Consider the following 27,879-nt stretch of genomic DNA (forward strand, 5'->3'; position numbering starts at 1 on the left):
GAGATGTCTTTGCCTTGGCCTTTCTATGAGATTTTTATTATTATAGGCTCTGGTCTTGCACTCTAGGGAAGTTGTTCAGTTGTTCCTAAGGGACCAAAAAGCTAATTGCAGCCTGGATACACTTGCCCAATTCTAACGGAGTCCAATTAGAATTTATATAGCCCCATGGTTTGCCGACATGGAGTTCTGGCCCCACCTGGTGGTGGCGGTCAGCCTGGACCTTGTACGCATCCTTGGCCTGGCGCAGTTGCTCCTGTGATGGCCTGGGAATCTGATTCAGAGGCTGAACCGGAGGAATCCCAGCCTGCACAGGAGTCCCCACCTCCAGGGCCGGCTGAGCCAGGGCAGGGCCTTGAATCTGAAGGGCCCGCACCTGTTCTGGATCCTCAGGAGCAGACACCAGATGAATCCACTCTGGCTCTGGGGGTGATTGAGGACCCATTGCCTGCAGGTGCTCCTCTCCCAGCCCTGTCAGGGGAAGGTGAGGCTGCCTCTGGGTCCAGTAACCCTCCAGCCTCTCCTGAGCTGCAGAGGCTGGGGGCAGAGAAGCAGAGGGAACTAAGTTCTATCAGGAGGAGTGCTCGCCTTAAGGCCAGGAGAGGCAAGTCACCTTTGGGTCGGGACCGCCCTAGGCCCCAGAGGAGATAAAGGCCAGTCCGTGGGGTGAGGTCCAGGACCTGGGTCGAGGGTCTGTAGACTGTCCTCCATGGGCGAGGTGGGGTCCAAAGCGAGGAGCCAGGCAAGGACAGGAACTCTGAAGGAACAGGACTGGGTGCTGACTGAAACAGCTCTTCAACAACGTTGCTCCTGCAACCTGGGACCGGGCTGACTGGCCTTTATCTTCTCTGAGGCCAGGGGCGGTCCCGGCCCTCAGGTGACCCGCCTCTTCTGGCCTTAAGGCGAGCACTCCTCCTGGAAGAAACCAGTTCCTTCCACCTCTCTGCCCTGAGCCTCTGCAGCTCAGGAGAGGCTGGAGGGTTACTGGACCCAGGGGGAGACTCGCCTTCCCCTGACAGGGCTGGGAGAGGCGCACCTGTAGGCAATGTGTCCTCAATCCCCTCTGGAGCCAGAGTAGATTCACCTGGTGCCTGCTCCTGAGGATCCGTCACAGGTGCAGGTGCCTCAGAGTCAAGGCCCTGCCCCAGCTCAGCCGGCCCTGGGGGCGGGGACTCCTGTGCAGGCTGGAGTTCCTCTGGTTCGGCCTCTGAATCGGATTCCCAGGCCATCACACCATCCCCCCTCCCAGACCCCCCTCAACTGAGGGTCTGGACCCGGCTTGCTGGGGTACGGCGCATGGAAATCACGGAGGCAGGCAGGCACATGGACGTTTGCTGCTGGTTTCCAGGAACGGTCCTCAGATCCATACCCCTTCCAGTCTATGAGATACTGCAGCTTTCCCCTGCGGTATCGGGAGTTCAGAATGCGCTCCACCTCGTACTCAGGCTCCCCCTGAACCAAAACTGGCTGCGGTCGGGGACGGTTTGGGTGGAACTCGTCGGGCGGGGCCACCGGACTCAGAAGGGATCTGTGGAATACTGGGTGAACCTTCAGGGTTGCGGGTAACCGGAGACGGAATGCCACAGGCGAGACCTGGTCCACGATGGGAAATGGGCCGGTGAAACGGGCGTCCAGCTTCCGCGAAAGTCGAGAGGAGTGGAGGTGGCGAGTGGAGAGCCATACCAGGTCACCGACGTGGAGTTCTGGCCCCACCTGGCGGTGGCGGTCAGCCTGGGCCTTGTACGCCTCCTTGGCCTGGTGCAGTTGCTCCATCAATAGTTGTTGCTGAGACTGGAGCTCCTGAAGCCACTATGTCACTGCAGGGACCATGGATGCTGGCATCACATCTGGGAACTGTAACTGGCCTGGAACGGGGTCTGCTGGGTGGATGCGTTCACCACGTTGTTGTAGGCGAACTCTGCCAATGCTAGGTGGTCGACCCAGTCATCCTGCTGGTAGCTGCAGAAACACCGGAGGTACTGCTCCAGCACCGCGTTCGCCCGTTCCGTCTGGCCATCGGTCTGTGGGTGGTAGGCTGATGATAGACAGACATCTGTCCCGAGGGTCTGGTGCAATGCTCACCAGAAACGGGATGTGAACTGCATGCCCCGGTCGGACACCACACGCTCAGGTAGGCCGTGCAGGCGGAAGACATGCTGCAGGTATAGCTGAGCGATTTCCTTAGCTGTGGGAACGGATGGGCAGGGGGCACAGTGCACCATCTTAGTGAAATGGCCGGAGAAAACTAGGAGGCAGGTACAGCCACGAGACGGGGGTAAGTCCACTACAAAGTCCAGCGAAACCGTGTGCCAAGGACGTGGTGGGACTGGCAATGGCTGAAGTAGGCCGGGGAGTCGCCCAGTAGGGCCCTTGGCCCACCGGTAGACGTAACAACCAGCGATGTAGCGAGCCATGTCAGCCTTCAGGCAGGGCCACCAAAACTCGCAGCTTACCAAATGGGTGGTCCGATAGCGCCCAAAGTGTCCCCCTGCTGGGGCATCATGGGTCACCCAGAGAACCTCAGCCCGCAGTGGCCCTGGCGGGATGTACAGGCGACCGTGATGCAGCAGAAGGCCCTGGTGCAAGACCAGCCCCGGATACTGAGGGCATGAACCTTTAGCCAGTTCCCGGAGTCATTCCTGGGCCCAGGCGTCGACCCACTGCTGTTCCCTCACCTGAACCTGCAGTGGCTCAGCCTCCTGAGTGGCCAGGAACGCAGCCGGTGGTAGGATCGTGGTTGGTACTGCTTGCTGTACCGTGTCTGCGGCGTCTTCAGGTTTCCGTGACAGGGCATCCACCTTCTGGTTTCCGTGACAGGGCATCCACCTTCCGGTCTCTACCACAAAGGGTCGAGAGGGATCAGGATGTTGCAAGCTCAGCGCTCTCTGGAAACAGGCTTTCAACCCCTGAAACGCCTCCTCTGCCTCCTTGTCCCAGGAAAATGGCGTCTTGGGGCGCAGTAGCCGGGTCAACGGGGTGGTGCGATGAGCATAATCCGCAATGAAGGTCCGGTAATAGTTGGTGAACCCCAGGAATTGCTGTAGGTCCTTGCGGTTCCAAGGTGCCGCCCATTCCCGAACTGCTGCCACCTTCCCAGGATCCATCTGCACCCCATCTGGAGAGAGTCGGTGACCAAGGAAGTGTACTAACCGCTGATGGAACTTGCACTTGCTGAGCTTCGCATACAGGCGGTGCTCCCACAAACGCTGCAGCACGGTCCGGACGACCCTCGTGGCGAGCCGGGTCACAGGAGAAAACCAGAATGTCATCCAAGTACACCACCACGTACTTGTCTAGCAAGTCCTGGAACACGTGGTTGATGTACCGTTGGAACACAGCGGGCGCGTTGCACAACCCGAAGGGCATAACCAGGTATTCGTGTTGAATGGTTTCTTTAAATGTAAAGGTTCATCATTGATCCACCCGATGTGTATGTCTTTAAGGGGCCAGAGCAAGGGCCAGAGCAAAATAACGAGACCCAGCTTTACAGCTGTGAAACATAGCAGGTGCTGCTGAGTTGTGTTGATTAAGCTGTGTAGTATATAAGGAACAGCACCTAGCTCTCCCATTATCCTGGGGGATGGGTTGGTGGTTGGGTCTGGTTTGTTGATGTATTTAGTGTACCTGTTCTGGCTTGTCCTAGAGTGGCACCTGATGATGGGCGGCGAAGGCAGAGTCCATATAGGAGAGGGTTGCCCCCGAATCTACCAGAGCATGGGTGAGAATCTAGGGCACACCAGGAGGGTATAGATGCACCAGGACCATGAGGTGTTGCAATTCCACTGGTGTGGGCCCATCATGTGCTGTTTGGGACCCCAGGTAGCAGGGCCTTTGGCTACCGGGGTTGGTGGTTTCCCTGCGGCCGGCACCTTCTCGGGACAGGATCGAGCATAGTGTCCGCTTCCGCCGCAGTAGACACAGGTTCCTCTCCTGACACCATGTCTTCTCCGTGGGGGAGAGGCGAGGCCGTGCTGCCCCAAGCTGCATAGGCTCCTCCGGCAACTCGGTTGTTGTCGTGGACCTGCTGGTAAAGACTGGAGCCGGAAGCCGGGAGTGCTGGCGGTCCCGGGCCTGACAACGGTCCTCCAACCGATCATCTATCTGCAGGCTCCGCTGAATGAGGGCGTCCAGCAAGTTGGGGCGATCCATCGTGGCCAGCTGGTCCAGTATCTCATCCAAAAGCCCCTCAAGATACTGGTCCCGCAGTGCAGAGTCATTCCAGGACAAGTCCTGCACCAACAGCCGAAATTCTGTGGTGTAGGTGGCGGCTGTGGACTTGTCTTGTCTCAACCGACGAATCGCCCGATTGGCTTGGCTCCCCTTCATAGGGTTGCCAAACGCAGTCTCCAAGTGGTTACATAGTCTGTCAGCAAAGGAGAGTCTTGCCGGAGCAATGGCAAAGCCCACTTGGCCTCCCAGTCCTTCAGCAAGCTGATCAAGAAGTGCACCTTGGTACGTTCGTCAGGAAAATTCCGGGTTCACCCCTGAATATACAGCTTGGCCTGGGCGAGGAACATGGGAAAGCTGGCCGGGGACCCATCAAATTTCTCTGTCAGGGCCACTGGGTACTTGCCAGAAACTGGGACGTCAGCCCCAGGAGCCAGTAAGGCGTCCAACTGCTGCTGAAGCGCCGTAACCGCATTGCTTAGCTGCAATGGTGGACAAGCAGTGGCAAGGACAGGCCCATCTGCTTCATCCAACCAAGTCTCTGTTACACATGCCAGGTCAAGTCCTCCATCCATGATCCAGTCATGGATGGCAGTGGTCTTATGAATCATTGACCTGGCATTGCACAGCAGCACCTTCAGGTCATGTGGGTATCCCTTGCTGATTCTAGTATCCATCCGGTCAGGACCAGACCCGGAGGCAGGAATAGTCCTCAGACAATGACTAAACCTGCCCCACATAGTCTAGTCTTAGCGTAACTCCTCCTCCTACCCGTGATCACTGAGATCGGTTGTACCAGTGCATCCCCCCCTGTGGAACATGCCCCAGCCATTTTGTGGGCTGGGGCCCACTCCCTGGCAGCCCTGACCCCTCCCCTTAAGAACAAAATAACACCTTAAACAAACAAACAAACAAATCCAATAAAGCAATGCAAACAAAAAAACTGTAAAAATTACAAAAACAACAAAATCAAAAAAATTCCCCAAGCCCAACCAAACATCCACCCCACCCCCACCCCCCACATACAAAAAAATTCAAAAGAATTTTTTTAAAAACATTTTTAAAACACTCTGTGCCCCTCCAGCAGTAACAGCAACTGTCCTAGTGAGGCCTGTCAGGCCCCGCCATGGGCCAGGTGGTAAGTGGCAAGAGCAGGGCCCTCAGACACTCACACAGGAGAGTCCTCCTGGGCAGCAGAGCGCAGCAGTCCCTGTGAGGCTTCAGGCCCCGCCCCGGTCAGGTGGTAAGTGGCAAGAGCAGGGCCCTCACACACTCACACAGGAGTCTTCCTGGGCAGCAGGCAGCAAGCAGTCCTTGTGAGGCTTCAGGCCCCGCCCTGGGCCAGATGGTAAGTGGCAAGAGCAGGGCCCTCAGGCACTCACACAGGAGAGTCCTATATAAAAATGTGTATATAAGAGCTTACATGCATGGCTCGGGGTCCTCCTCCTCTGTCCTGCCTGTGGGTGGAGAACCCTGTTGCAACAGTTAATAAAGAACAGGCTTACTAGCTGCTTTGCTTCTCAATATTCTCTGGCTGGTCTCTGTTATTTTCTCCTACCAATAGAGAACCTACTAAAGGCCTTGCTGAAATCGAAAAGCACGATTTCCACTGCAGTCCACTGATCAACAAAGTTTGTAACTCCACCCAAAAAAAGAAAAGAAGAGATTTCTCTGGCTTGTCTTGTTTTTGAGAAAGCCATGCTTTCATCCTGTATGTTTATAATGTAAAATCTTCAGATGAAGGGCAAATAAATTTTAAAAAAGAATAAATGAGGATATAGACAAGCTGGAACATGTGCAAAGGAAGGAGATTTATGTATTTATTTAATTTGGAAACCACCCGACCCAGTGGTGTCAACTTGAATAAAATATTGGTGGGGGGCCAGGTAAGGCCCGCCTTGCACTATCAATCACATGGTGCATGGACACCATTAGAATGGCAATGTCTATAATGGCAGCAACTTTTTTAAAAAAGTAATATTTTGCGCCCATAATTCAATTTCTCAGCAGCTGCCCTTGCCCCAGAGAACACTTCTAGCATTCCATCTCCTCTACCTGTGGCATTGTTCAGCAGTGGGGAAAGTGACCTCTTCACAACGGATGTCCATTTGGTATGGCCCTATCCAGGTTTGTCTTTCATTTGTTCTCCTATGTGTGTTGTCAGTAGAAGCCACAATTCTGTGGGTACTCTAGGTGGTGCAGAAAGCACCTAGAAGCTCCCTAGAGGTTGAAGTGCCGATCAGACTTCAGTTTTGTGCTCTATAAATTCCAATTAGGAGTACTGGGGGTGGTTCAGATTCTGGGGCAGTGCTTTTGGCCAGCAGAGGGTGTCACAGGGCCAGCCTACTTTCCCTTTAAAGGAAACTTGGATGGTCTCCAGCTGGTTTTGGACTATGGCTCCCATCATCTCTAGCTAGCAGGAACAATGGGATGATGGGAACTGTAGTCCGGGAGCTGCTGGGGACCCAAGTTTGGGAAAGCCTCCTTTAAAGCAACTTTTGCGTTTGGCCCGCAAAGATGGGACCTGTCCATGTTTGTATTTTCTTGTATTTTGTTTTTCTCATGACCTTTGTGCGGTTTATAAAAATTTCTTTTAAAAAATATATTTATTAAAGTTTTAAATGTTACAAAAAGAGAAAGAGATAATTCCAAGTTAAACAAAAACTTAACAACACATCACAATAAAAAAGAGAAGAGAATAGGGGAAAAAAAGGTTATAAAAAAACAGAAAAACAGAAAAAATTAAGAAACACAACAAACCTTCCCGTAACTTATATTTCATTTACTTGTTTCCTTGAGCTCCTCGCACCTCCCTTTTTTGTATTCTAGTTCAGTTAGCTATTTCAGCAAATCCTTTCTATCTTTCCCAATTTTTATCCTATAATTTATCTTAATATAATGTAACTTTACCTTTCCTCCTTTTCTCCATTAACAATCTATTTTTACTTAATCCTTTATAATATTTCTGCTAAAGCCATATAACTTCATTCCAGCCTCCTTCTAACATTCCTTAATTTTACAATGTTTCTGTAAATAATCTTTAAATTTCTTCCAATCTTCCTCCACCGACTCTTCTCCCTGGTCTCGGATTTCCGCCAGTTCCATAAGGTCCATCAACTTCATCTGCCATTCTTCCTGGGTGGGTAGATCTTATGTCTTCCAGTACTTTGCAATAAGTATTCTTGCTGCTGTTGTAGCGTACATAAAGAAAGTTCTATCCTTCTTTGGCACCAATTGGCCGACCATGCCCAGGAGGAAGGCCTCTGGTTTCTTCAGAAAAGTATATTTAAATACCTTTTTCATTTCATTGTAGATCATTTCCCAGAAAGTCTTAATCCTTGCGCATGTCCACCAAAGGTGAATGTGCCTTCAGTCTCTTTACATTTCCAGCACTTATTATCGGGCAAATGGTAAATTTTTGCAAGCTTGACTGGTGTCATGTACCACCTGTATATCATTTTCATTATATTCTCTCTTAAGGCATTGCATGCCGTAAATTTCATACCTGTGGTCCATAACTGTTCCCAGTCAGCCATCATAATATTATGTCCAACATCTTGTGCCCATTTAATCATAGCTGATTTCACTGTTTCATCCTGAGTGTTCCATTTCAAAGGCAAGTTATACATTCTTGACAAGTTCTTACTTTTGGGGTCTAACAGCTGTATTTCCAATTTTGATTTTTCCACCTGGAAGCCATTTTTTTTTGTCCAGATTATATGCCTCCATTATTTGATAATAATGGAGCCAATCCCACACTCTATTTTTTAGTTTTTCAAAACTCTGTAGTTTTAATCTATCTCCCTCTTGTTCCAGAATTTCCCAATATTTTGGCCATTTGGCCTCCATATTGAGCTTCCTTCCACGACTCTGGTGCCCTTTTCCCTTCCAATATTTCACTACAGATTTCCTTTAAAGGTTGTACTAACCATTCTTTCAAGGATCTACAATATCTTGAAGTCAAACCATCCGGTCCTGGGGATTTACCTAATTGCATGTTCTGAATGGCCCCTTCTACCTCCTGATCTGTTATTTTATAATTCAACATTAACTTATTTTCTTGAGAGATTTTTTATAATCCATTTGTTTTCAAAAATCGATCAATGTCCATTTCTTTCTGCATCTCCTGTGTATATAGTTGTTTAAAGTACCTCTGGAAGCACTTTCTGATCTCCGCTGGATTCTGTATATTCTTTCCTTCCACTTCCAAATTTGTAATAATATTAAGTTTTTGTCTTTTTTTCATTTGCCAAGCCAGCAGTTTTCCGCATTTATTTGCCGATTCAAATGTCTTTTGTCTCATCTGTTTAATCTTCCATTCTATTTCCTGATTCATCATTTTCATATATTGTACTTGATATAACTTTATCTCTTTCAGGATCTCCTGCGACTTTGGTTTCATTCTCAATTTCTTTTCTCCTTCCTTTATTTTCTCCAGAATTTTATCTTTTTTCTCATTTTGGACTCTCTTCTTAATTGCATTCTGTTGCATCAGAAATCCACTCATAACCGCTTTGCTTGCGTCCCAGATTACTCTTTTTTCAACAGTGGTGTTCATATTTATCTTGAAATAATCTCTCAGGGTTTTTTGGGCCTTCTTAGTCACTTCTTCATTCCTAAACAAAGTGTCGTTCATCCTCCATCTAAAGGAACCATTTGGTGTTAGTTTCATTTCCATCTTCACAGCATTATGGTCGGAGCAAGTTTTAGGGCAGATTTCCACTTTTCTAATCTTCGGAGCCAGCCCTCTAGTTGCACAAATTTGGTCAATTCTTGTCGATGTCATTTTGGCCTCAGAGAAGAAAGTTCCCTCTATTCCCAAAGGGTTCTTCATTCTCCGTGTGTCCACTAAATCCATATTGTCAGTCATATCAAAAAAAGTTTTTGGTAGTCTACCATCCTTAGTAACTACCTGTTGTAGATACCACTCCATTCATGTCCCCCATCAAAATTATATTGTAGTCCATGTAATCCTTCATCCTGGAGAAGAGTGACTGGCACCCCACTAGTCACTCTTCTCCAGGATGAAGAGGAACCATTGATGAGCACCCTTTGGGTTCGGTCAGTCAGCTAGTTATAAATCCCTGAGTGGTAGCATAGTCAAGACCGCATTTTACCAGCTTCTTTACAAGAATATCATGAGGCACCTTGTCAAATGCCTTGCTGAAATCAAGGTAGGCTACATGAACGCAGTGGGTGCTCATCAATGGTTCCTCTTCATCCTGGAGAAGAGTGACTAGTGGGGTGCCACAGGGTTCTGTCTTGGGCCCGGTCTTATTCAACATCTTTATCAACGACTTGGATGATGGACTCAAGGGCATCCTGATCAAATTTGCAGATGACACCAAACTGGGAGGGGTGGCTAACACCCCAGAGGACAGGATCACACTTCAAAACGACCTTGACAGATTGGAGAACTGGGCCAAAACAAACAAGATGAATTTTAACAGGGAGAAATGTAAAGTATTGCACTTGGGCAAAAAAAAAAATGAGAGGCACAAATACAAGATGGGTGACACCTGGCTTGAGAGTAGTACATGTGAAAAGGATCTAGGAGTCTTGGTTGACCACAAACTTGACATGAGCCAACAGTGTGACGCGGCAGCTAAAAAAGCCAATGCAATTCTGGGCTGCATCAATAGGAGTATAGCATCTAGATCAAGGGAAGTAATAGTGCCACTGTATTCTGCTCTGGTCAGACCTCACCTGGAGTACTGTGTCCAGTTCTGGGCACCACAGTTCAAGAAGGACACTGACAAACTGGAACGTGTCCAGAGGAGGGCAACCAAAAAGGTCAAAGGCCTGGAAACAATGCCTTATGAGGAACGGCTAAGGGAGCTGGGCATGCTTAGCCTGGAGAAGAGGAGGTTAAGGGGTGATATGATAGCCATGTTCAAATATATAAAAGGATGTCACATAGAGGAGGGAGAAAGGTTGTTTTCTGCTGCTCCAGAGAAGCGGACACGGAGCAATGGATCCAAACTACAAGAAAGAAGATTCCACCTCAACATTAGGAAGAACTTCCTGACAGTAAGAGCTGTTCGACAGTGGAATTTGCTGCTGCCAAGGAGTGTGGTAGAGTCTCCTTCTTTGGAGGTCTTTAAGCAGAGGCTTGACAACCATATGTCAGGAGTGCTCTGATGGTGTTTCCTGCTTGGCAGGGGGTTGGACTCGATGGCCCTTGTGGTCTCTTCCAATTCTATGATTCTAATCCAACAGAGTCTCATGCAACTTCTTTAAAAATTCCGATTTCCCTTCATTTGGTGCATAGATGCCTTACTATCAAAAATTTATCTCCTTGTGATTGAATTTCAATTGCAACAAATCTTCCTTGATCATCTTTAAATATAAGTTTCGGTGATAGGCTCTCCTTTGCATAAAGTACTACTCCTCTTTTTTGAACTTTTTCTGATGAAATAAATTCATGGCCCAATCTTTTATTACTCAGTATTTTCCTATGTAGCCTTGTCACGTGTGTTTCTTGTAGACAAATCAAGTCCAATTGTTCCTTTTTCAATAAATGAAAGACTCTGCGCCTTTTTTCGGGGGAATTCAGTCCATTAATATTCCAACTTAATATTTGCAATGCCATGATGTGATTACTCTGATTTTCCTCCAACTACACCCAATGCTTGCTCTTCTTCTGTTGATATCACTGGATTGTCCAGTCCGAAGGGTAGTTTGGTTATGTCCAGTATTCCTTTTTTTGGTGATCTTCTGTCCAATGCTTTTTGTTCTGGTCCTCTATCAGGTGATCTTCTGTCCGATGCTCTTGACTCTTTTCCAGACCCCTTCTGCAGATCTTCTTCGTAATTATTCAAAAAATTAGCTTTATCTTCTACTGATTTTATTTTTATTTTCCTTCCTTTGAAACTGAAGGATAGGCCTTGGGGAAATTCCGACCTAAGGTTAATTTTGTTCTTTCTCAGCAGGGCAACCAAATCACTGTAATTGGACCTAAGATCCAAAAGGTATTTCGGGATGTCTTTAAAAATCTCCACTCTTGAATGTAGTACTTCCAAAGGATTCTGATAATGCCAACCCAAAATTTTATCTCTCTCTTTTTTAGTTCAGAGGGTAATCAAACAGTCTCTTATTCTATTCTTCTCTTTCTTCCCTCCTCTTCCAAGTCTAAAGGCAGTCACGATTTTAAATTCATCCTGTTCCAAATCCAAATCCCAAAAGTCTGCAAATTCCTACGTCATTTCTTAAAAGGGCAAATTGAAAGCGAAATTGTATGGCAAGTAGTGGAAGAAAAAAAGGTGGCATTTGAAAAAACACACAAAGAAAACCTGGAGGGGTGGCCTCCTCCAATATTTAATAGGGGGGGACAAAGACCCCTTGGCATTTAGGAGTTGGCCGTATTCCCTACACCCACACGTCTCAGAATGCTTAGAACATCAAAACACAACATAATAACACAAAACATCACATGTTAAAATAGTATTAGATGTCAATAAGAAAAAGGCCCGGTTAAAAAGCTGTGGATTTGCCTGGCTCCTAAAGCTGTATACTGGTTTTTCTGACCTTTGTATGGATTCTTTGATGGGAAGTGAGTTTAGAGCTAACAGTGAAGCTCTTTCCACATTCCACACACTGGTAGGGTTTCTCCCCTGTATGAATTTTGTGATGGGAAGTGAGAGCGGAGCGCTGACGGAAGCTCTTTCCACATTCCACACACTGATAGGGTTTCTCTCCTGTATGAATTCTTTGATGGGAAGTGAAATTGGAGCTCCTACTGAAGCTCTTTCCACATTCCACACACTGATAGGGTTTCTCCCCTGTATGAATTCTTTGATGGAAAGTGAGACTGACTCTCTGCCTGAAACTCTTTCCACATTCCACACACTGATAGGGTTTCTCCCCTGTATGAATTCTTTGATGGGAAGTGAGAGAGGAACTATCTGTGAAATTCTTTCCACATTCCACACACTGATACGGTTTCTCCCCTGTATGAATTCTGTGATGGGAAGTGAGAGAGGAGTTATCAGTGAAGGTCTTTCCACATTCCACACACTGATAGGGTTTCTCCCCTGTATGAATTCTGTGATGGGAAGTGAGATAGGAGCTCTGACTGAAGGTCTTTCCACATTCCACACACTGATAGGGTTTCTCCCCTGTATGAATTTTTTGATGGGAAGTGAGAGAGGAGCTCTTCCTGAAGCTCTTTCCACATTCCACACACTGATAGGGTTTCTCCCCTGTATGAATTCTTTGATGAGAAGTGAGAGAAGAGCTATGAGTGAAGCTCTTTCCACATTCCACACACTTATAGGGTTTCTCCCCTGTATGAATTCTGTGATGAGAAGTGAGATGGGAGCTGCGACTGAAGCTCTTTCCACATTCCATGCACTGATATGGTTGCTCCCCTGTATGAATTCTGTGATGGGAAGTGAGAGAGGAGCTTTTCCTGAAGCTCTTTCCACATTCCACACACTGATAGGGTTTCTCCCCTGTATGAATTCTGTGATGGGAAGTGAGAGAGGAGCTACATGTGAAGCTCTTTCCACATTCCACACACTGATAGGGTTTCTCCCCTGTATGAATTATTTGATGGGAAGTGAGACTGACTCTCTGCCTGAAACTCTTTCCACATTCCACACACTGATAGGGTTTCTCCCCTGTATGAATTCTTTGATGGGAAGTGAGATTGGAGCTTTGAGTGAAGCTCTTTCCACATTCCACACACTGATATGGTTTCTCCCCTGTATGAATTCTTTGATGGTAAGTGAGAATGGAGCTCTTCCTGAACCTCTTTCCACATTCCATGCACTGATGGAGTCTCTTTCCAATGATATTTTGTTGATGGCAAGTGGAATGGGAGCTCTGACTACAGCTTTCTCCACACTCCAAATTTTTGCGTGGCTTCTCTTCTCTGGGGATTTTGTCGTGGTCACCTTTGTTCTCGATTTCCGTTTCATCACAATCTGCATTGGAGACAAAAAGGGATTAGAGCCTCAGGAACAAATGGAGAAGAACTGAAGGGAGCTGGGTGTGTGTTCATTACCTGTATTGTTTGTCATTAACCAACATATTTATTATGAGATTCTGATGTGTTGTTGAATGTTGCTTTGTTTGATATAAAGTAGTGGTCAAAATTGTGGAAGACTTTTGGGGAAAAAGTGTAGTTCTTCTTTTGGAGTAATATTATAAATTTATATATCAATGGAAATATAATTTGATCAAGAATGCAATCAACAATGCAATCAAACTAAGTTTGTTCATATTATATCAAACCTTATAGCCAAATAACGAGAAAAAAGAAGCACAACTTGCTTAGGTTGACTTTTGTCAGTGTCTTATATGATTGCTATCAAGTTGGTCATTTAGTGAGGTTGAAAAACATAATCAAATTAAAGAAATGGCACAAAGAGTTGACTGGTCACCCAGAAAGTGATGTAAAATTGTACTATTAAGTGAACAAGGCTACAGTTATGAAGAAATTAGATGAAAAATTGGGAAAAACTAAACCAAAGCTGGCGATTGAAGAATGGAGAGACTGTGCCTACATGACAGAAGAATATCATCTGGGTGTGTACAAGACGATATGGTGCAATGTAATGGGAAGTTGAGTGCAAGTCTGGTCTAAATGTTAGAATTCTAAGGAAAAAGGCATTGTTATCTCTCCAACAAAGGTTGAAAAGATGAAACCCATGTTAACTGTACAGCGGAACAACGGGACAGTGTTATTTGGAGTGATGAAACCCAAATCTCCTTGCTTGGTAGTGATGGCATGAAATATGCGAGGAGAAGAATCAGAGAAGATTTACATCCTACTTGCATTACACCGACTGTGAAACACCCAGACAATGTGATGATCTGGGGTTGTATGGCAGCAAAAGGTGTGAGCAGAATTTGCGTCATTAATGGGAATATAAATGCGGAAAAATGCATAAAAGAAATACTTGAGCCCAAACTGAAGTGTTCCGCAGGTGATCTTTTCCCAGATACTGAAGCATTTATATATATGCTTCATATGCTTGAAATATATATGCTTGAAATATATTCTATTTCAACAGGATTCAGCTCCATGTCATGTTGCTGCTGTGTGCAAAAGGTGCTTTGGAATGGCCTGGGAATAGCCCACAATTCAACCCAATCAGAAATCTATGTAGCCGACTAAAGAAACTTGTTATACATGTTTGATGTATTAGATGATTTTAATATTTTTTTGGAAGCCACCCAGAGTGGCTGGGGAAGCCCAGCCAGATGGGCAGGGTACAAATAATAAATTATTATTATTATTATTATAGAAGTAACCCAGCAATAAAGCTCAATTAACAGAGGCCATAATTGAGTCTTGGTTTCCCATTATTACAGCTGCAGAACTAAAGACTTGGTTCACTTCAAGTGAAGGCGTTGTAAGGCCGTAATTAAAGCTAAAGGTTACCAATGGTTACCAAAGGTTTCACGTTTTTTCTTTAGGACTGCTGTTCTAATAAATACTCCTTCATAAAAGTCATGGCATTACATTCTTCATTAAATTATCTTTCCATTGCTATATAATTGTATGGTATTACTCCACACAAAAGTGGTGTTATGAGCCATCAAACCTCAGAAATACACTTTTCACAAAAGGTTTCCACAATTTTGGCCACTATTAGAAGTTGTTCATTTTAAAGTTAATGTTCTTTATATATGGGATCAGATTATTATTATTTATGTTTCATGATTATATGAGTGTTGGAAGCCGCCTAGAGTAGCTGGGGCAACCCAGCCAGATGGGCAGGGTAGAAATATAAATTATTACTATTACTACAGTGGTACCTTGATTTAAGAACAGTCCTCTTCTGGAAAAGATTAAGTTTGTAAACCGAGGTACCACTGTATCATCATCATCATCATCATCATCATCATCATCATCATCATGACTGCTGCTGCTGCTGCTTGTGTGAGTGCTGAGAAGACCGCTCCATCCTGCCTAGGGGGCGGGGCCTGCACTTACCACTACAGTTTAGAGGCCTGAGCAGCTACTTGCAGCAAGGGACAAAATGGTTTTAAATGTTTTAAGTGCTTTTAATTTGTAGCACTTTAAATGGTGGTTGTTGTTTTTTATAATATTATATTATTTCATTAATTTATTTTTGCTTGGGGTGGGATAAGCATTTAGTCAGGGTGGGGAGTAGTTTAATTTGAGCGCTATTGTTTCTTGCTTTGGTTTTATTATTGTTGTTGTTATTCTGTTAAGTTATTATATAGTTTGTATTTTGCTTTTTAAGGGGAAGGGTCATGGCTGCCTGGGAGTGGGCCTCAGCCAATAGATTGAGTGGGGCAGGTTCCAAAGGGGGGAATGTATTGGGACACCCAATCTCAGTGATCACGGGCAGGAGGAGGAGTTATGCTAAGACCAGACCAGACCAAGGAGGCAGGTTTAGTCGTTGTTGGAGGACTATCCCTGCCTCCAGGTCTGGTCCTGACCGGAAGGATACAGTAATCAGCAAGGGATACCCACATGACCTGAAAGTGTTGCTGTGCAATGCCAGGTCAATGATGAATAAAACCTCTGCCATCCACGACCTGATTGTGGATGGCGGATTTGACTTGGCATGTGTGACAGAGACCTGGTTGGATGAAGCAGATGGGCCTGTCCTTGCCGCTGCTTGTCCACCAGGTTTCTCTTACGCACAGCAACCCAGGTCATGTGGGCGGCGGGGGGGGGGGGTTTGCAGTGATTTTTAGGAAGTCATTAGTCTGCACCAGGCGTCCTATTGGGAAGATCCAGTTTTCTGAGTGCATGTTCTGAAAGTTGGGCAATAGGGGCAGTACAGGATTCCTTTTGGTGTACCGACCTCCCCGCTGCACCAAGGATTCCCGGCCCGAGCTGCTTCAGGTCGTGGCGGATGTTCTCCTGGAGACACCTAGCTTGGTTGTCCTGGGGGATTTTAACATCCATGCCGACACGACCTTACAAGGGGCCGCTCGGGACTTCGTGGAAAGCACGGCCTCCATGGGGCTGTCCCTGAATAAGTTTGGCCCAACTCATAGCCGCGGACATGCCTTAGACTTGGTGTTTACCTCTACGGATGTTGGTGATCTGACATTAACTAAAAGCGAAACAAAAGAAGTGCCATGGTCAGATCACTTCCTGGTGCAACTGGACTTCTCCGCAACCCGTCCCCTCTGCAAGGAGGTGAGACTGATTCAGATGGTCTGCCCCCACCACTGAATGGATCCAATTGGCTTCCAGAGAGTGGTAGGGGATGTTTTATCCCAAGTTAATGGCCTTTCAGCAGATTCCCTGGTGGCACACTGGAATGCGGAGTTAACCAGGGCTATGGACTGTCTGGCTCCGAAGCGCCCTCTCCGATTGCATGGAGCCCGGACAGCCCCGTGGTTTCCCCCGGAGCTGAGGGTGATGAAACAATTGATGAGACGGCTAGAGCGCCGGTGGCGGAAAACTCATTGTGAATCAGACCGGACACGGGCTAGAGCTCAACGCCGAGCCTACCAAGTGGCAATGGCGACGGCGAAGAGGGTCTTCTTTGCCGCCTCCATTGCATCTGCAGAAAACAGCAGAAGGAGACTTTTTCAGGTGGTTCAGAATCTATCGGATTTTTTTAAAAAATAATATTTATTCAAAGTTTCAAAAATACATAAATACAATAAAGAACAGAAAAATACAACAGAAAAAAGAAAAGAAAATGTTTTAAAAAAGAAAAAAGAAAAAAGTGGGAAAAAGAAAAATACACATCCCATATTACATCTTTTCATTTGCTTGTTTCTTAGACCTCCTCGCACCTCCCTTTTTGTATTCTGACTTAATTCGTTGTTTCAGCAAATTCTTCCCATATTTCTCAATTTTTATTTAAATAATTTATCTTAACAATCTATCTTATTAATTAATTCAACATATCCTTTCCGTCTTTTACCATATTCTGTTATTCAATTTACCTTAATGTATTTAACCTTATCTTACCTTAAAAGCCTTAAAATTCAAAGTTTAAATCATATTTATACATAACTCCTTAAATCCTTTCTACTAAAGCCAATTAATTCCTTTCCAGCATTTTCCCTAATATTTCATTAATATTACACTAATTTCAAAAACAAAAAAAGAATTTCCCCCTAGTTGTTATCCAACGCCCCTTCTTCCTGGTTTCGGGTTATGTCAGTCCTTTCTATACATTCCATCCAGTCCATCAATCTGGTGATCTTATATCCGAGGCCCTTAAGTCTCTTCTATGCCCCTTCTGCAGATTTTCTTGTTCTTGTTTGTAGTTGCACTCTTCCTTGCCTTTTGTTGGTTTCTTTCTTAATTTCTTCCCTTTCTCCTTGGGGAGTAGGTCTCCGGGGGATTCCAAACGATAATCTCCATTTTCCTTCATCAAGCCAGCCCATTCCCCACAGTCCCACTCCCTGTCATCATCTTTGAAATCCAAAAAGTGGTTGTCCAAAAAGTAATTGTCAACATGTTTCATAGTCCCACCAGATTTAAGAGCTTCCTTAACTCCAAACACTTCCAGGTACACTCCAAGTTCAATCTTCCAATGCAACAACTTTCGCTCCTGCAGGACTTTGGATCTCTCCATTTGTATTGCTTGGGGTGCGATCACAACCTCTTCCATCTTCCTCTGCCCTTGCACTTGCCCAGTCAAACCAGTTTACTCTCTCTCCTGCAGGCTTAAACAGTCAATTCCCCCCCACTTTTCTCCTGCTTTCCAAGGGGGTTTTATTGGTTGTAGAAGCAGGAAAATTCAATCTTTAAAACAACTTTCCAGGCTCTTAGAATGTAAAGTTTTTGCTTCAGTCTATTTACGGTCTTCCTGTTTTAACCTTCCCGCTTCAGTGCCTAATTCAAGAATTTCTTGATCCAATTTTCCGTTTTTACTCACGGGTATTTGTTTAGAGTCCGAATGTCAACAGGAAAAAGTCAGTGCTCTCTGGCGATGGCTGTGCGGCTTCCCTCCATGAAAGTAGCAATCGCTTCGCTGCACCGCGCTGCTCACCCCACTTCGCTCCGGAGCCCCAAAAAGGGGTTCCCCCGCGAATAGGGGAGGCGCTCTTGGTGCTCTGCCGAACCCTACGTTCCCAGGCTCCTCCGCCTGGAATTTCTAGCGGGTCCCAACCTTCACCGCGGTGGGAAGACCCAGTTTCCACGGAGCCCATTCCTCCGATCGGAGGAACTCCGCCATTCGCCGATGGCGCTAACCTAATCTATATGAAGCCGCTGGGAGAGATCATCAGGGGCTTTGGACTGGGTGTTCATCAGTATGCAGATGACACCCAGCTCTACGTCTCCTTTAAATCAGAACCAGTGAAGGCGGTGAAGGTCCTGTGTGAGTGCCTGGAGGCGGTTGGAGGATGGATGGCGGCTAACAGATTGAGGTTGAATCCTGACAAGACAGAAGTACTGTTTTTGGGCGACAGGGAGCGGGTGGGTGTGGGGGATTCCCTGGTCTTGAATGGGGTAACTGTGCCCCTGAAGGACCAGGTGCGCAGCCTGGGAGACATTTTGGACTCACAGCTGTCCATGGAGGCGCAGGTTAACTCTGTGTCCAGGGCAGCTGTCTACCAGCTCCACCTGGTATGCAGGCTAAGACCGTACCTGCCCGTGAACTGTCTCGCCAGAGTGGTGCATGCTCTAGTTATCTCACGCTTGGACTACTGCAATGCGCTCTACATGGGGCTACCTTTGAAGGTGAACCGGAAACTGCAATTAATCCAGAATGTGGCAGCTAGACTGGTGACTGGGAGTGGCCGCCGGGACCACATAACACCGGTTCTGAGAGATCTGCATTGGCTCCCAGTACGTTTCCGAGCACGATTCAAAGTGTTGGTGCTGATCTTTATTGCCCTAAACGGCCTTGGTCCAGTATACCTGAAGGAGCGTCTCCACCCGCATCGTTCAGCCCGGACACTGAGATCCAGCGCCGAGGGCCATCTGGCGGTTCCCTCATTGTGAGAGGTGAGGCTACAGGGAACCAAACAGAGGGCCTTCTTGGTAGTGGCGCCCACCATGTGGAACGCCCACCCATCAGATGTCAAAGAGATAAACAATTACTAGACATTCGGAAGACATCTTAAGGCAGCCCTGTTCAGGGAAGTTTTTAATATGTAATGCTGTACTGTTTTTAACACTTGATTGGGAGCCGCCCAGAGTGGCTGGGGAAACTCAGCCAGATGGGCTGGGTATAAATCATCATCATCATCATCATCATCATAATCACCACTGCTACTTCTACCTGAAATTCAATGAGTCTAGCTCTTCTCTGGCATGGATTTTGTTTGGCCCAGTCATGGCATCCCCTCCATCTGCAATGTCAGTCGTCTCTTTGGTCAACCCAAGACTGACAGGAGCAAAAACAAAAACAGAAAACCTGAAGCTACTTATCTTTCCTAACAATTCTGAAGCTGACATTGAAGATGGCCTGGGCAGTTGAGACCAGCCCAATCGTGGTGGAAAAAGGAATAATCTGAGGAAGATTGTTCAAAGAGAAAACTGTAAGTTACTCTTTATTGTGGGGGTGTTAGGTTCCCAGGTGTTGTAGGGGCCACTATTGAGCTCTGTGAAAATATATGAGGTTGGTCCATAGACGTATTTTTTGAATTTCCAGGCAGATATGACGATCCCACAGGGAGCCTTACCAAGAGAGGCCACGATCCCACGATTCTCCTCCATGACGTCCTTATGCAGAGCTCTCTGGTCAGGATCCAGCAACGCCCACTCCTCATCTGTGAAACGAACAGCGACATCTTCAAAGCACACTGGACCCTAAAAGAAAAAGGGAAATGTCCTCCTCTGAGACAGCAGAAATATGATCTGCTACACAATGCTCTGTTGTTTCCTTCCTGTAAATTGCGGTGTTGTTTCAATAGGATTGCTTTGCTGCACATTTTAATTATGGGTGCTTATTTTATTCTGTGTTTTAATTATGGGTATTTGTCTTTGTGCAAATAGGTGTTACTCCGCCTTGTGTTTTCCAAGTCATTCTGCCTACGCAAGCATTCCAGTTTCCCCAATGGAAGGATCCACTTTCTCCTCTCCTCCTGGGCTGTTCTGGGAAGGTTCCCTCCCAATGCCCTAGAGCCAAATTCAAGGGGTTCAGGGGGGCATGGAGAGGGGGATGAATGGGGGGCAGACCCGATTTTTCATCCGAAAGGGCTGGTTAGGTGAATCCAGGCCACTATTTGTTCTCATTTGTCCACTGCTTAGATAACAATTTTAGCATTCAGTGATTAATTGAAATAAGCCTATTTTTGTCTCCTGGCTCTGAGAGACAAGCGGGGGGGGGGGGGTGTGGCTTCTGGCAAAAGGAGAGGGAGCCACCGGTGGCTCCTCCTTCTCCTGACTCACTTCTGCCTCTCGACCTTCCTCTCCCACGCACCTCCTTCCTCTTCTGCCTCTGATTCTGCACTGCATTCTGCCACAGTCTCCCAGCTCACTAAGCCCTGTTTCCCCTTCAGCTTCTGACACCTCCTCTTCCCATTTTCTGCCTCTTCCCCCTCTAACCGCTCATCTTCCTCCACCTCCACTCCTTCGGCTCTGAGCCGTCTTCCTTTCCTGGTTCCCAGGCTGCTTCCTCCCACCATTCCTCTGTGCCCAACCAGTCCATGACATTGCTCCATCCCTCGGCCTCTGGCCCCACAAGGCAGCTTCCCCTGACCTGATCTGGTTCCACAGCTGCTGCTTCCCTTCTGGACCAATAAAAAGGCGGATCAGGAGGTCTTGCTGGCATCCTTCTGCCACCTGCAAGAGAGAAAAGGTTAGCAGGACGCCAGGAGTGCCTGAATCTCTCACAGGTGAAACAGGGCATCTCTAACTACAGATGGGCCTTTGAGAAAGCCTCACCCGCTGAGAGCATTTAGACGTTTGTGCCCATTTCATATGTTTGTTTGTGCAGAAATACATCTCCCCTCCTCTGGACCCTTGTTCCCAACTGTCTCCCCCCAAAACAAGATGAAAAAACCCTCAGATGAGTTGGAAAACCAACAGAATGAGACCAAACGGAGAAAAACCACCTTCCTCCTTACCCAGTGGCCTCTCTCTGGTGTCCGACGGAGGCCTCTCTGCCTCACAGGAATCCAGGTCCATTTCTGCAAAGAGATCCTTTCCCTGAGAAAGAAACAAGGATTCAAAACAGAGAATGAATGGTGAGAAATGTTAGAAAGAGAATGACAAAGACTTAAAGGGTGTTAGGTATCATTCCATGGATGGGCCATCAGCAGACCATTATGGGATGTTCTCTGTCCTGTTTGGAGCCCCTTGGGAGTATCCAGAGGAAAGTCTCTCTCACCTGCTTTCTCTCCTCTGCCTGACTCAGGAGGAAACCTTCGGCCAGGGCCACCGCCTGGGAACTGGTCTCTGCTCCACAGTCCCTCACCCAGCTCTCCATCTCCAGGGGAAGGACAGCCAGGAACTGCTCCAAGATCACCAGGTCCAGCATCTCAGCTTTCGTGTGCCTTTCTGGCTTCAGCCACTGATGGCAAAGGTGGTAGAGTCGGCTGCAAACCTCTCGGGGTCCTTTGGCCTCCTGGCAGCAGAACTGCCTCACCTGCTGGCTCTGCACCTCTGAGCGGAGGGTGTCCTCCTCACCCAGGATCTTCTGCACAGAGTTTCCCCAGAATCCCCCACTGCTCCCAGTTTGGCTTGCATGGCCTCTTCCTGCTTCAGGGCCAGCTGAGTCTTGCTCATCCATCTGTGCTGTCAGGAAGCCTCTGAGAGATCGGAAGGAACCCTTTGGTCTTCTGCCAAGTTCTGCCCGTCTTAATGAGAAGCTGCAGCAAATCCTACAAAGCAAATACATTGTTCTGTTACAGAATTTGTAGGACGGGGGGGAAATGGTTCCTGAGCAAGCATGGATGAGTCTTGCTGGGAACCAGGGCTGGACTTCACCGCATCCCAGACCATGAGCTATCATTTTGAAAAGAAAGAGGAGGAGGAAGAGGAGAAGACATAAGTCTCTAGCCTTCTAGCAATGCAAAATGTGGAGGCAACTGAAGGGATTTCTGTCAGATTAATCAACCTGGTTTCTGCTGCCTCCCAGTCAATGCATGAAGTCAGAACCAACTGACAATAGAGTCATTTGTATCTTGTGATAAATGGATGCTTTTCTCTAGTGGGGGTCCTGACCTGGGGGTCCTCTGGAGTTGCTCCCCAATCCCACCCCCACTCCCCTGCTTCTGTCTCCTTTTCTTGCACTTGGACTCTCAGCCATTCTCAAGGTAGACTCCTGGGGTGGGGTCCCTTTTTCTTTGCTCTGAGGGCCAGGTATTGGCATGGCCAAAGACATCTCCTTTGAATTTAGGTATGTAATTTATTATTATTAGTAATAGTATTATTCTGTTAGATAGCTTAACAGACACACACACACACACACACAGCCACTGATGCCAAGGTCCCTGGAGGCTCAGTGAGTAGCAGTGCCCATTTCCGGCTGCTTTGCCAGCAACAACCCCTTTGGGAGAGAGAGGATGTGGTCCTGGGATGCCCTGCTCTGGGTGCGAGGGGATTGCTGCAGTGGCCTCCGTGGGGAGCTGCCCTGGGAGACACTGGGAAACTGGTCCCCAATGCAGCAGCCAGACTCTGGCCTGGGATCCCTCTCCTTATTCCTGGCCTTTCTCTCCCACCTTAACTTCCTCCCTCCCTGTGGGGTGTGTTTTTTTTTCTGGGGGGCTAGTCCACCTCCTCGTCCAGCTTTGGAAAACCATTTGCACCTGTTTCCTCGGTTGTGCAATGATGCTGAGCGACGTCACACAGAGTCAAAGTCCCAGGGACTCCTTTGTTTTAAAAAGGGAGATTTCGTGGGAGTCAGGGATCCTCTGATCTGCAGGAAGGAGGGTGTTGCAGACCTGGCCCCTCCCTGGCAGGACCCTCTCCTCCTCCCTGACTTGGGGTCCCCCCCCTGCAGGAGCAGATCCGGCCCCCCAGGCCCCCTCCCCTGCTGCAGCCCTGGGACCCCCCCTCCCCCCACTGCACCCTCTGGGGGGAGAGAGAGGAGACTCACCAGATCCCAGGAGGGGAGAGCGAGGCAGCCCTTGCAGGAGAGACCCCAAAGCAAGGAAAGGACTGGGGAGGGAGGGGGATTGGCTCTGGAGGACCTGGCCCCCCCTTGCTTCCTGGCCTCTCTAGGAAGGCAGCTCGGTTCCCTTTAACCCTTGCCAAGCCGAGTCCTCCCCCGCTCAGCCCTCTCTCAGATTCTTATATTTTTTTATGGATTTCGGGGGGGCAGCTGCCCCCCCGGCTCCGCCCATGCCCAGATATCCTTTTGGGGGAGAGGCTCTTGGCTGGACTCTGAGCATCTCCCTCCCTTGGCCAGAAACCAGAGGAAGAGCTTGCAGGGAAAAGGGCTTTGCAGGAGGCAAGGAAGCTCCTCCTGGAATTCAGGAGTGGAGAGAGAGGAGGGGATCCCAGGGTCATCTAGTCCAACCCCCAGCAGTGCAGGAATCTCCCTAAAGCATGGATGGAGCGGAACTAGATATTGATCATCTCTTTGGCCTGGGGAGCCACATTCTGGTTGAAGGAGGCCAGGATTGGGATGTCCCTCCTCCCCTGCAGTAGGACTTGGAATCCAGGAGAAAACTCTTGGAATAGCGTTGCCAGGTGCTCAGGGACGGACTCACCTGTCCCCATGTCCTTCTCTTTGCAGATGTGCTGCGGTTGCACATCCCTCCCCCACAGGTGAGTATTGGAGAGAACCAGAGCAGGGACTCAGACCTGCCCTCCTTGCCCCCCACTCTGCACTCTCGGATGTGGAGAAGCTCTCCCTTTGTGAGGAACTGACAGACTGACTTTTGCCTTTCAGCTGCTGGAGGAAGATCAGCTGTACCTGCTGGAGGTGGTTCAGAACTGCCAGGCAGATCAGCTCAGGGGGCTCTGAACCCAGAAGTGCTCCAAGCAGGAGGCGGCCAAAGCCATCCTGGTGAGTGATGGGTGGTGTGGGGGACCCCCATGGGGAAGTGGGAGAGGGAGCAGCTTTGGGGGAGGGGTTGTCCGTCTGCGGGAGAGGAGGACCCTACTGGCCCAGGTTCACGTATCCTGTTTGAAAGGAGAATCATCTTAGGGACTTCCTGTGGACATCTGGGTCGGGAATGCTGTTCCTGGAATGGACAAACACACAAGACGTAACCAGCTGTGCATTCACATAAACAATACTCTTCTATATATTCTTATCACAATATCAAATGTTTACCTTGCACATAAACAACACATAAAGTGCAATAATATAGACGGAAGTCCCAAATCAGTTCATTCATAAAAACCAAATGTCTGCTAGTTTCTGTTCCACATATGTTCATAAAGTCCAAATTGGAGCCTACTACAAGTTCCACAGCGTTGACAAGGATTCATAGCTGTCAACTTTCAGATTTGAAAATAAGGGATCAGCAGCCTCACCTGTCCCAGGAACAGTCTACAGGATATCTAACAATCCGGGATGGCAGCAGGAAACGGCGCTCGAATAAGGGAATTTCCCGCAAAGAAAGGGAAGGTTGTCAGCTATGCAAGGATTTCCGGAATAATGCCTTGTTTCGCTCTCATGGGCTTCATCAGTAGTACATAGTCTAAGTAATAGAAATGAATATAATGTCGCAATTCATCATATTTTAACAAATGTACATCATATTTTAACAAATGTACAACAAAATACAAACCTGTGTATGGATAAAGTTTGTTTTTCATTTGTTGTTTTTAAGGGGCCACTTTAAGAAGAAAACCTTACAGCTGCAGATTGCTGTCACCTGTAACTAAAATCAATGCTGCGCCTGTCTATATCATCTTACATTGCAAGAGTTGTTGTTCACTGCAGAAACCACTATAAGTTCTATTATCTTGATACTTCATATATGGTATGTACTTTTAAAGCACAATTGTTTATATGATTTTAATTTGTTAAATGATCTAGTGATCGATCCACAACTCCGGTCACTGCTCCCTGAGAAAAGCTCAAGAACTCTGGGCAAAGACAATGGGTAGATCACTGGCAGGATTTTTATTACTGGGAGTAGATCTCTGTCTCCTGGAAGTTCTGTCATTGTGGCTAGTTCAAGGTACTAGCACAACTTTAATTGCCACTCATCTTTTGTTGATATTAACTCATTTTCCAGTATTTAGCTATTAACATCCTACCCGTTGTGGTCGTGTAAAGAAACACTCTTTTATTTTCATTTGGGATGCTTATCGTTAGAATGTTAAATAGGAAAGCTTTGGTTTTCTTTAAAATAAATAGCATTTATTTTATTTTCCCTTTGGGGACATGTTCACATGTGGAATAAGGTTCCCTCGTTTTGTCTGCATCTCCAATGCTTACTGCTGATATTTATTTATTTTGACCAATTTGCTTGTTTGTTTTTAAATAATTTTTATTGAATGATTTTATGTTACAAAAAACATTACAACCATACTGCCACAAAATATAATTGAGAAATAAAAATTACATACATCAATATTTTGTTTGTTTATTTGTTATTTACTGTCTTATTTCATCCCAAACATTCCATACAAAACACACTCCCGCAGAAACACAAAAAATACAATAAAATAAAGTGATAATAATGAAGATAAATATTTTCCCCCTTATCTTACAAAATCTTTTCTTCAGTTTTGACTTCCTATCAAGTCCCTTCGCATATATTTTATCTTACAATTGAATGTACACAAAACAATAAACCTTTCTATATAAATTTTCCAAAAGATTCTGAAAACATGATAAATCCTTAATAGTTGTGCACCTTCTTTTAGTTCCTTTATCACTCGAATGCGAGCATGGAGTCAAAACTATTATTGTATTTTTGAACATATCTTCTATAACCATCCCAGTTTTCCGCGATTTTTTGCTTTGAGTTTCCTCTTAGGTTACTAGTCAATTGAGCCGTCTCCACAAATTCCTGTAATTTGATTTGACAATCTGTTATTTTTGGAGCCTCCTGATCTTTCCATCCCTTGGCAACGAGTATTCGATGTCCATTTTCTCATATATATATATATATATATATATATATATATATATATATATATATATTTGCTTTCGTAGATTTTCACGGGTACAGGAATGCAGGTTTTGGTGTCCTCGGGTGTCTTCCCGTGTAAAAGTTGGGGTGTCTAGGCGACGTTTCGACGAGGTCTCACTCGTCATCTTCAGGCTGGTGCTTTCGGCTTCTTGTTACTGGAACAGAGCAGGATCTCAGTGTTTGAGTTCCTATAAATACTGTAGAGGGGGTGTGGTGTATAGCCTCCAATGTTCTGGGCAGAGAGGAAGTTCCCAGGCTAGTGTGCCTTTTCTTCTTTTGTTCCTTAATTACTTGAGAGATATCTTGAGTGATTTCTTGAGTGATATCCTGAGTACCACTTAGGTGGGTCATTAGGTGTGGATTAGTTGTTAAAGTCTTTGTGTCTTGACCTCTTGAACTTTGTGAAGAGTTTTCCTGAGAAGATGGCTGTACTGTACTTAGTTGTGCTCTGGCTTGGCTTCGTGTATAGGGGCGAGCTGTGGTTTTGTGGCTTGTGTCAGCCAGATCTGTGTAGGGATTGCAGGGGGGTGCAGCATCCGGAGGTGCCACCATGGATTGGCTACTGGATGGTGTCTGTAATTCATCTGTGGAGAGGGTCTGGATTTGGGTCTGGAAATTAGCCCTCCCCACAAAAACTGACACCAGATCCAGAGGCACACAGAACGCCAACACCAATCAACCACACCAGACCCAAATCCAGACCCTCTCCACAGATGAATTACAGACACCATCCAGTAGCCAATCCATGGTGGCACCTCCGGATGCTGCACCCCCCTGCAATCCCTACACAGATCTGGCTGACACAAGCCACAAAACCACAGCTCGCCCCTATACACGAAGCCAAGCCAGAGCACAACTAAGTACAGTACAGCCATCTTCTCAGGAAAACTCTTCACAAAGTTCAAGAGGTCAAGACACAAAGACTTTAACAACTAATCCACACCTAATGACCCACCTAAGTGGTACTCAGGATATCACTCAAGAAATCACTCAAGATATCTCTCAAGTAATTAAGGAACAAAAGAAGAAAAGGCACACTAGCCTGGGAACTTCCTCTCTGCCCAGAACATTGGAGGCTATACACCACACCCCCTCTACAGTATTTATAGGAACTCAAACACTGAGATCCTGCTCTGTTCCAGTAACAAGAAGCCGAAAGCACCAGCCTGAAGATGACGAGTGAGACCTCGTCGAAACGTCGCCTAGACACCCCAACTTTTACACGGGAAGACACCCGAGGACACCAAAACCTGCATATATATATATATATATATATATGCAGGTTTTGGTGTCCTCGGGTGTCTTCCCGTGTAAAAGTTTACTTTTACAAGTTTACTTTTAAAAGTTTACTTTTACACGGGAAGACACCCGAGGACACCAAAACCTGCATTCCTGTACCCGTGAAAATCTACGAAAGCATATATATATATATATATATATATAATATAATATAATATGTTCCTCAATGTACCAAGCAAACACATATATCAATATATAAACCACATGTCCAAAACCCAGAAGAAAAGTCCTAAAGCCGTTTTGACTCTTTCACTCACCTCAAATATTTCTCTACAAGGTCAAAGGCAATTTAGAAACCTCTCCATTGTCTCTGTCCTCACAAATCCTGCCTTAAGGGCACATTTAAGGTGTGACTAGGGTGAGCCTGTGACCTGGCTCAGGAATGAAGTATTATCATTACAAAAGAATGGCCAGCCTCCCAGGTCATCCAGTCAAGTGACCATTAACAGGTAACCTGGCAGACAAGGTAAA

General features: G+C 46.7%; 2 protein-coding genes across 3 annotated transcripts in view; one reads left to right on the forward strand and one right to left on the reverse strand.

Annotated features, from left to right (window-relative positions):
* LOC309340929 (uncharacterized protein) overlaps positions 1–27,879 on the forward strand; it is a 171,294-nt gene that overhangs the window by 28,461 nt on the left and 114,954 nt on the right. The gene's annotated exons all lie outside the window — the stretch shown is intronic.
* Positions 21,074–23,177, reverse strand: LOC309340612 (zinc finger and SCAN domain-containing protein 31-like; the record flags this gene model as incomplete). Its single annotated transcript, XM_081859497.1, has 3 exons — positions 23,109–23,177; positions 21,399–21,891; positions 21,074–21,217 (listed from the first exon to the last, which is right to left on the reverse strand). The coding sequence occupies exons 2-3, from the start codon at positions 21,798–21,800 to the stop codon at positions 21,074–21,076; spliced, it is 546 nt and encodes a 181-aa protein (XP_081715623.1). The 5' UTR covers positions 21,801–21,891; positions 23,109–23,177.

The sequence above is a fragment of the Podarcis erhardii genome (assembly GCF_964252035.2).
Source record: "Podarcis erhardii genome assembly, chromosome: 4".
Lineage (NCBI taxonomy): Eukaryota > Metazoa > Chordata > Lepidosauria > Squamata > Lacertidae > Podarcis > Podarcis erhardii.